Raw genomic sequence first — 10562 nt, 5'->3', positions numbered from 1 at the left:
TATATATATATATATATATATATATATATATACACATTCTTTAGCAAAACTTGGAGAGGTTTCCAAGCTACATCTCCCTTTTCACAGACTCTGAAGAAAATATTCAAACATGAAAAAACATTATGAAGTTACATAATTAAGAAAATGTTTAAGGTAAAATATAAAGGGTTACACTAGAAACAACAAGTTGCCTCTCTAAAAAGATTTGGTAAATTACCAATTAATACTTTCACAAAAGGTTTCCATGTTAAGGTATATTTCAATTTATAAAACAGCTGTATTTCTAAATGGCTGTCAGTAAATCCAATTTCCAAGATGAAATCATAATTCTCTAATATAAAACCTATTAATTAAGGAGCAAATGTCAGAGCCTTCAATTACCCTTTATTCCCCCCACAGGACCCAGTATGCTTTGCTGGTTATGTAGACACAAATGATAAGAAATAATTAGACAGAAAGTATGTATCATTTTAATTAACTTATAAGATGATGTCTGAAGTTAATACACATGTGTCCGGTCTCCTAAATAATTGATGACTACAGCAAATGTTCTAATAAAGACTCAAGACACTTTGATATTATGAATCATCAAAGAAAATGTTTATTGTCTTTACTAAATTAGGAAAATAAACATGCTGTAATTAATATTTTTAAGATAGAGTGAGACAAAAAAAAGAGTTTGACATTAAATTTTATTTTGTCCAACATTCTACTTTATAAGGCGTTACTGAACTAGGAAGAAATATATTCTGGCAATAAAAAAATTCATTCCTTAATCCAAAGGTTCCCAAACACTGTCTTACTTCACAGAACCTTCACTGACATGGTCACTTTTTCATGGTGCCCTCCAGCTCAAAAAAATACCTATGGTGGTTCCTATTGCTAAATTAAATCCCAAAAATGTATATCTATATTCAAATTCTCTAGTATCCATTTGATAAAAGTAACACACACAAATTTGAAATAAAATTGTTCTTACATACTTAAATAACCAGAACTACTTCTTAATGAGGTATGGGTGCCCATTGGACATTCTAAAATTAATCTAACCTCAGATTCGGATCAGACATCGATGCTCATTTCTTGTTCTACAACGACTTTTACACACAGTACTCACTTCGTACCACAGTAACTGCCCAAGGCCCATCGTCCCAAAGTATGACACTATCGAAGCAGAGTTTGCAGTTTTCTTACTACTTTTTTCTGCTTCTATCTCCAAATCTGCAAATTTTTCTGGATAACTTTAGCAATACTTTTAATGTCTAAAACCAATCACTGGAATAAAATTTCCAGGAATCCTTGAAGCAGGTTTGGACATTAAAAAAAAAGAAGGAGAAATAGCTTCAATTTCATCTCCTAAGAAAAATGCTGTTTCTTACTGATGAGGAAGCAAAGACATGAGGAGATCAACGAAAAATCAATAGGAATCTCAGATTAATCAATGCAATAACCACGTATTTCTTTCCTCTACTATTATTCTGGGGCAAAATATGGATAAAGAACTTTCTCAGTCTTCACATGAAAGATTTTCATGTTAATCAAATGTTCCTACCAAAAAAAATGTTAGGCTCACTTGCTATCCTTCAAATTAACTTTTTTTGCATTGCTATACATAATTTAGATTAATTTAAGCATGACCTGCAGAAATAGACTTCTAAAGTAAATCTACCTATTTTATAGTCAAATAATTTAGAGTTCTAAATTAATCAAAGCTCTTTTACACAGAAAATGGTTCCACTTTTAAGACTTTATTGTTGAACTATACATCATTATTGTCTGTTTATACAAAACTGTTTAGTGTACAATGTGATGAATTCTGACATATGTATATGCATGTGAAATTATTGCTACAGTAAAACTAGTGTAACAATGAATATATCATTTCTAATGATTAATCTTATCCCCTAATAAAAGAATTCTGCTTCTAGTAATCACTGAGTAGCTCATATTATACTGCCCTTCCCACAGCTAACAATTATATACCCCTGACAAATTATAAAATGACAATCATTCAAACACATGAAGATTCATCAAAAGCAGGCAATAACTGAAGAAGAGTTAATATGAGAAACAAGGGTTTTCGGGATTTAATCTGCGAAACAACTAGGAGATATTTTGTTAATGATTTTTGCCTAAGGCTAGGCCCCACTCAAATAGAAACTCACAATCTTATTGGCTTAAAAAATCAAAAGACAGAGGTAGAAAGAAGTCTGGCTGCAAGCCCAAACTTCTATGTATAAAATGCACCAAGATCTCTTACTGATCCTGAACTACACTTGTAGGTAGGGCAGAAACCAAGACTTTAGCTTCTGCCTACCAGAGGGGACAGAGCTAGGAGTCAGTTCAGTCAAGCTAACTGTCTAAGCAAACAAAAGTTATCTCTCTTCAGGGGAATATAACAGAATCCAGAATCCAGAATCCAGAGTCAGAGGTCAGCAGACTTTTTCTTCAATGGCCAGGCAGTAAATATTTTAGGCTTTGATGGCTACAAAGCAATATAGGTAATTATGTAACCATCTGAAATGTAACCATCTAAAAATGTAAATAACATTCTTAGTTCATGGGCCCAGTGGGCCAGATTTGGTTCATAGACTGTACTTTACCAATCTCTCCTCCACAGCAAATCATTCATACCATCCAGTCTATGACCCAACATTGCCAGACATATAAATAACATTTTTTTAAAAAAAGAAAATACGAACCATATTTAAAAGAAAAGCAACCAATGGTGATAACCACAAGATGATCCACACGTTGGAATTAGCAGAAAAGGATTTAAAAGCATCAAGCATCTACTCTAAATGTTAGAAGATACAAATGAAAATACACTTCTAGTAGACATGAAATCTCAAGTAAAATTATAAAATAGAAATTATAAAATAGCCAACTTCGTAAGTCAGATCTCAACTCAGAGAACCCCTGAGATTTGAATGTCAATTCATCAAAACCTTTAGTTTTTCGATAATCTTTCATAGCATCCCTGTGAATTTGCTGTGATGTTACCTAAGGAGGCCCTAGCAGAGAGTTTGAAGGCTGCAGCTTTACTGAAATAAGAATATAAGCCAAGTTCTAGGTAGGTGGAAGAAAAGAAGAAAGGGAGGGGAAAACTCAATGTCTAGAGGTAAAAATTTTACCAAAATAAAATATACAGTAAATGATAATATCATATATTTTCCTAGTCTATTATACTTTATAAAGTTTATTTGAATTAATTATTTTGGAGTTCAAACCAATCATGAGGTTGATAGTACATACAGATGTTATATTCTTTTATACTAGTAGGTGGAGAAGGCAAGTACCTTAAAATATCATATTAGTCAATATTTTGACTAGAGTCAGTATCATGTGACTACTGACTACTGACTACTATAAAAGAGAATATATAAGCTTGGCAGCAAGATATAGTTAGAAATTAGGTTAGAAATTAGCACTAAAAGTTTATATTTTTCCTCCAAAAACTTTTATAAAGTCTAATTTCTAAAGTTTGTCTTTTATATTAAGCCTTTTCTTTAAAAACTGGATAAAAAGATGGCTATTTAATTTCAGAAGACGAATTACAACCAGGAAAAGGAAATGCCTGATGTTTGCATTTTTAGATACAAGAAGATAAAATATTAATTCAAATTCCACTAAACATTACAACTCCAAAGGATAAATAAAATATACAGGCACAATTTTTCATTTAAAAAAAACAAGTTTACCTTGCAATCAAGGAGCAGTTGTGAATCATGTTCTTTTCAACAAAAATACCCTGAGATTCATCAGTTTCAACTATTCTCCCATCCTGATACCACAACACTTGCATGTCCTGATCAATATACGAAGCCATGCACTGGAAAGGAAGGCTGTCACCTTCAAACACAACTTGGCGATGAGATGGAGTCATGTAGAAAGATGGCAATTCAAGAGGAGGACCTAGAGACAGCAAAACAAAGACTCAGTAAACAAATAGCATTTTCAAACACCATAACTAAAATTCTACAGAATTTTAATTTTACAGAAATTCTATGTAAAATTATAAAAATAGAACAACAAATATTCCCTAGTAACCAGCATTCTAATGCTAATACCAGCCAGGCTGTTATTGAGTTTAGTGGTAACAGATAAAAACGAAATTAAAGAAACCATTTCCTACTCAGTTCTGACATTTAGTGTTATTCCTCTTCAGTGGATCACAACAGTATCAGATAATTACAGAAATGCACTAAGAGAACAAGTTGTGCTCTAGAAAATGGCAGCAATGATAAGTAAATGCTGATATTGACAACTTTAAAATACACTTTGGAGACTGTATTACCTTTGATTACAACACAGGTTTTGGCTGTAAAACTATGCATGTTCCTTGCAGAAAAATCAGAACATTTAAAGAAAAAAGTAAAAACCAGTATTTTAAGATCCCATATATTACAATCAGTTTTTATCCTTTCAGTCAGAAAAATAAAAGGGAAAGATTTTAAATATATGTACAAAAATGTACACCAAGTGGTCATTAAAAGACTTTAAAATATTTAGTCCATTTTTCTAACGTGACAATTCTACTTTTAGTAGTAGTGTATCCTAAAGAATAATAGAAAATATACAAAAATGCATACAAAGAAATTAGTCCTTCCATTATTTATGAAGCAAGAAATTATTAACAAGAGAAATATGCAGTAATATAGAAGTTGTTAAATTACAGCCACATCTATAGAATGGATTGATATGCATCTATTTTAAATAAGAAAATATGTTTACATTAATTCAACTTTAAAAAGGTTATAAAATATTATTAGAGTATGACAACATTTTTGTTAAAATATAGAAAAATGTCACAGAAGATGATACAAAAAGGTCTTAACACGAGCTATCTTTCCATCATGAACGTAAACACGGGCTTTGTTTCTCTGCTTCTTTTAATTTTCTTCTTTCCACAAATCTTAATTTTCATTCAGTGAGCATATTTCACTTGTGATACAAAAATAATAATAAAGAGAAAAGGAAACAAATATGATAGATTGTTCATTTCAAAACAAAGACTAAACTGGGACCTCCCCTCATCATTTTAGGACTGTTTTTGTTTTATGGGGTTGTGTGTGTTTTTCTGTTTTCTTCATTTAACACGTGGCAAATATATCATTTCCCTCAGATATTCTCCAAAATTATGATTTTCAGTAGTTGCATTCATTGAATACATGTCACAAGTAATTAAACCAATCCCCTATTTTTGAGAATTTAGGATATGCTTATACACAGGGTCTGAAGATTTACATACACAGCTGATCATTTCCTAAGAATTAACTACAAGATGTAGAATTACTAGATCTAACTGCATCAGCCTTTTTTTTTTTTCTTTTGTGAGACAGAGTTTCACTCTTGTCAGCCAGGCTGGAGTACAATGGCGTGATCTCTGCTCACTGCAACCTCTACCTCCCAGGTTTAAGCAATTCTCCTGCCTCAACTTAACAAATAGCTGGGATTACAGGCGCCCACCACCACACCCAGCTAATTTTTGGATTTTTAGTAGAGACAGGGTTTCACATGATGGCCAGGTTAGTCTTGAACTTCTAACTTCAGGTGATCCATCTGCCTCCTCCCCAGGTGCTGGGATTACAGTTATGAGCCACCACACCCAGCCTGTATCAGTCTTTTAAGAACACTGTAACCTGTTGCTTCAAAAAGGCTGTATCATTCACACTCCCACCCACAAACAGGACTGTGCATCCTAAGATTGTGTTACTACTGACAAATTCATGAGTTGCCAACTGATAGAAAATTTGAAAATCTATTCCTTGAAATTGCTTTGCATAAAGAAAGCTGTTCGGAACCTAAACACAGCTACCTTAAAGACCAATTGTAGAAAAAAAAAAAAAAAAAAAAAAAGGTCATTTAATCTAGCTGGCTTAATTGTTGGCATAAACTAAATATTATCAAATCCATAATGATTAATGGCTGCATACTAGTTCTGTCCAGGCATAAAGATAATCTTACAATTTGTCAAGAAAAACACGGTGGGAAGTCAAAATATGGCAAATGCTTTCTCCGTCTGGATTTCTCCCTTACCGCATGTCAACAGCTCCTGCTTCACGCCTGTGACTGGCTGGGCCTGCAGTGACTTAGGATAAACACACCTGGTATCCCGTACCGTGATGTTCCTCTCCTTTACCCAGCGATGCATCCACAGTATGTTACAGTCACACAAAAGATACTCAGTCTGGAATTCCCTGTAATATGCAAATACAACTTAGAGATTAAAGTGAGTAAAATTAAATAGCACTTTTGTTTTATATTGGGTTACATTTCTGGCGGCAAGCACAATACTGTTCACCCATACCACGCCTACAGTACATTCCATCGACTACTTACAGTTCTTCTCCAGGGAACTGAATTGCAGAGTGTTGGACTCCAACACTGTTCCTAGCTGACCCCGAGTTTCTGTTTTGGATGAAATTTGGTAGGCAAAGACTCTTTGGCAGATATCCCTCTTCTATGTGACAAGCTACAGAACACCAGGGTTCTGGAATACCAAATCCCAATCCTGTCTATCAAGCTTCTACCCATTTATCATGAAGTGTGTAGCATTAATATTGGATCTTGAAGCCATCGTCAATTTTCCAGCATCACTGCCATATTCTTGGCCTAAATGCCTACAAACTCTGTTGATTTTGGCAGTGAAACAGCAACCTAAAGCAATACAGATTGTTTTCCATGGTTATATTCTGTATGTATAACTAAACTGTGAGCTCCCCTAGGATAGGGATTGCTTCTGACCCCTTTCAGCTGTGCACCAAGTGACATCATAGATATTTACAAATGTAAGAGATAAGGACCCAACAAATCAAAAGCATACAAATAGAACTGTGTCAGCTTTGATGTAAAAGATAGTAAAGGCATGTCTTTACATGAAGCAAAAAGCTTTATAATTTGGCACTTAGGCACAAGAAGAAAAAAGGATAAACAGAGCTGAGATACAAGCACAAAATCTCTTAAATACTCTAATTACTAGGTGCTGACTATTCACACGCCACACGTTTGCTAAGTCCAGCTAATAAAAATAAATGCAGGACACTGTTCCTGCCGATATGGAGGGCATCATATAATAGAAGAATCAAAATGTAAACATAGGTAAAATAGAATGCAACATGCTCTATAAAAATAAATCAACAAAGTGCAATAATGTAAGTGTGTGTGCTTCTAACTCAGCTAGAGTGTTAGCTCAGGGTTCGTCTCCTCGGTTTTGGCAAAAAAGAATAAGGAAAAAAGAAAGAGGGTCTGATGGAATACAGCATAGAAAATAAATTTAAACAATACCAGACGGAGGACAAAACAGACTCCTAATTCCTAAGCACCACCTTCTGGTCAGTTCCTAACACTACCAGGTAAAAACACTGGCAATATTCCCCATCTGCGGGATGAAAATACTTCCCACGTTCCTGCTACCCAGGATCTCAAAAGCCAGACTGTCTTTTCTCTTTTTTATTTCCTAATCTTTGCAGAAATGGCTGGCTTGAGCCCACTAAATATGCCAAAAGGAGATGTTTCTGCTCAAACATAGTCTGGATAAGAATGACAAGGGTGCCACAAAGAGAAACAAGATGGAGTAGGAGCCAAAGTGACTCCAGAAATACATGCACGCGCCTGCTGTGATGGTAAGGAGCCAGTCGGGGCTCCTAACCTATTAGCTACATCCAAAGGAAGACTTCTAAATGAGAGTTGTAGGAAAGAAATAGAGAGGAGAGGAGAGGAGGAGTCAGGGTACACTGAACAGAGGAATCAGGAGAGAAAAACTCTTTCCCTGGAAGAAAGATATTCAATCCTGTAAATTACTGACAATGAAAATTTGAAAAACATTATATTTAACTGTAACTCCAATCAACTTAGGATAAGTTATAGTCTGAGATATGTTAAGGTTTATCGGAAAACGGTTACTTTCAAAAGTAACTTCTATGCAATCTCGGTTAACAAAACAGTCTGGAAAAAAAATCAACCAGTTGTAAAGCTACAAAAAACTGTGTAAATCAGAACTTAAACTGATTTCATAAAGTAGGCATTCTAAATAAACGTCCTTAGAAACATCAGTAATAAGCTGTAAATTTGATTTTAAATTTCAGGGAGGGTGGGTTTACAGGATAAAATTTAATTCCTAAAGCATAAAATATTCTTACAAATTCTTCATAGGAAGGGATATTTTATACTTTGGAAATTTAATTAGCCCAACAATATAACATTTTATAATTTGAAAAAAAGTTAAAAAGAAGCAATTACCAGTTTACTTACTCTAAATATAGGGTGATAACAGTATCCTAAGGAGAAAATTGTTGTCCTGGTCTAAACTACATTATTCAGGCTTACTGAATCTCAAGAGAGATTCTAACTTTTGAAAATTGACAATATTGTCCTCACAAGGTCTCTGAAACCATATAATAAATGTTTTTAATTTTCAAAAAGATGTGAAAATCAAAAGAGAAAATTCTTACTTACAAAGACCGTAATGAGCCAAGGTAATCAAAAGTTCCTTGAGATAATGAAGAAAACAAATTCCCTGACAGGTTTCTGAAAAAAAGACAATCATTCCACTTTTTAAATATACAAGTATCTATCATTTTATCCTATTTTGTATTTTCTAAAGCATCCTACAGTCATTAAATAATGTTATAAAGAAGTCATGAAAGTTATTTTAATGCTTATAAAGAGAGAGCAATTAGCAAATACTTCCTCCAAGGTTAAAGAAGAAAATTATTCTTCACCTTATAAAAGTAATAAATACAATTATTAAAAAACATATTAATGCTAGATAAGAATTTTTCTGTCACATATCAGGTGAACCTAAAAGATTCCTTTCTGAATTCCCACTAGAATTACCCTAAGTGTTCACTCGCATCTAATTTAAGAAAGCAGGCCGGGCGCGGTGGCTCAAGCCTGTAATCCCAGCACTTTGGGAGGCCGAGGCGGGCGGATCATGAGGTCAACAAATGGAGACCATCCTGACCAACATGGTGAAACCCCGTCTCTACTAAAAATACAAAAATTAGCTGGGCATGGTGGCGTGCACCTGTAGTCCCAGTTACTCAGGAGGCTGAGGCAGGAGAATTGCCTGAACCCAGGAGGCGGAGGTTGCAGTGAGCAGAGATTGTGCCACTGCACTCCAGCCTGGCGCCTGGCAACAGAGTGAGGCTCTGTCTCAAAAAAAAAAGAAAGAAAGAAAGCAAGCAGCAAATAAAAATGTAAAAACAAATAGAAAATAACAAATAATTAAAATTTTTAAAAATGACAAAAGGAAAAAGATGGCCTCAACGATCAGCAGCAGGAGTGTACTGTACATGACAGAAAAACATCAGGAGGGAGGAATGAGTTCAGGGCTTAAAATGAGACACTGGGATATAATACCACGTTACTCTTGGGCAAACCACTGCTCTAGTTTTTCCTTGTGTTAGAGGGCTTCAATACATAACCTGAGCCTTACAGCGTTTTGAATGAATGGAATTCAGAAACCCCTATTCTACAATTTGAGTTGTTTGTTACACATAAAACGATTTGACCGAAGTATTTCTTCCATTCCGGACTATGAGCTCTGGAGCCGGAAGAGGAGGACCTGTGTGTGTAGGCACTTCTGGCAGCCAGTAACATGCTGGCATATAAATGGTGCTCAGTAATTGCTGATGGCTCAGGATGTACACCTCACCTTCAGGGAACTTGTAATGCTAAGATGAGACTGAGGGCTCTGGAAAAATGGCATATGCTCAACCACCACAGGATCTGTTCTATGCCTGTTGTGGTGTTGAGAACAGACAGAATTTAGACCTAGAGTTCTAGAAATGAGTTGGCGGGTGGAACACAGAAGAGGATGGGATAGAAATCCCGTGACCTGCAACTTCTCCTCTGGAATCTGGGCTGAATCCTTCATAAGTGGGAGAGAGTAACCATCGGGCAGACGGATTTCCAAGTGGAGACAGAGAAAAGATCAGGGAGAGGTCAGCTGTTCCAGGGACACCTGTAGCAACATGTTCCTGGATGCGAAGACCTGATATCCCACAATGGCCAACACTTTACAAATTAATACACAATGACATTCAAGAAGAACAACACTGGATTGGTTTTTATATATGTTTTATAATTTTTTTGTAGTAACAAGGCTGGATTCAATGACTCTCATAGAAGAAGTACCTAGGAACTTAAACAGAAATGAGTATTTATTTGCAAATTGAAAGAAGGAGGAGAGTGATGTCTTTTTTCCTTTTTTTTTTTGGCCTATCAGAGCAGATACCAATTATGAATTGTGAGAAAGGTATGTTCATGGCAGTATAAATCACGATCACACTTTAAGGAAGTAAAAAAGATAAAAAACATTTTAGTCCGGCATGGTGGCTCACACCTATAATCTCAGCACTTTGGGAGGGGCGAGGCAGGCGATCGATCACCTGAGGTCAGGAGTTTGAGACCAGCCTAAGATGGTGAAACTCCATCCCTACTAAAACTACAAAATTAGTTGGACATAGTGGTGTGTGCCTATAATCCCAGCTACTCTGGAGGCTGAGGCAGGAGAATCACTTCAACCTGGGAGGCAGGGGTTGCAGTAAGCCAGGATC

At 35.3% G+C, this 10562-nt stretch overlaps 1 protein-coding gene across 1 annotated transcript in view; it reads right to left on the bottom strand.

Annotated features, from left to right (window-relative positions):
* ADGRA3 (adhesion G protein-coupled receptor A3) overlaps positions 1-10562 on the bottom strand; it is a 127929-nt gene that overhangs the window by 54467 nt on the left and 62900 nt on the right. Inside the window, exons 5-7 of the mRNA XM_017509817.2 lie at positions 8458-8529; positions 6040-6200; positions 3702-3915 (exon numbers count right to left, since the gene is read on the bottom strand). Of these exons, the coding sequence (XP_017365306.1) occupies positions 3702-3915; positions 6040-6200; positions 8458-8529 (447 nt within the window). The remainder of the gene's footprint in view (positions 1-3701; positions 3916-6039; positions 6201-8457; positions 8530-10562) is intronic.

Source organism: Cebus imitator, unplaced genomic scaffold (assembly GCF_001604975.1).
Source record: "Cebus imitator isolate Cc_AM_T3 unplaced genomic scaffold, Cebus_imitator-1.0 Scaffold422, whole genome shotgun sequence".
Classification (NCBI taxonomy): Eukaryota; Metazoa; Chordata; class Mammalia; order Primates; family Cebidae; genus Cebus; species Cebus imitator.
Note: the sequence above shows the minus strand (reverse complement) of the source record. Positions and strands in the feature narration are given on the sequence as shown.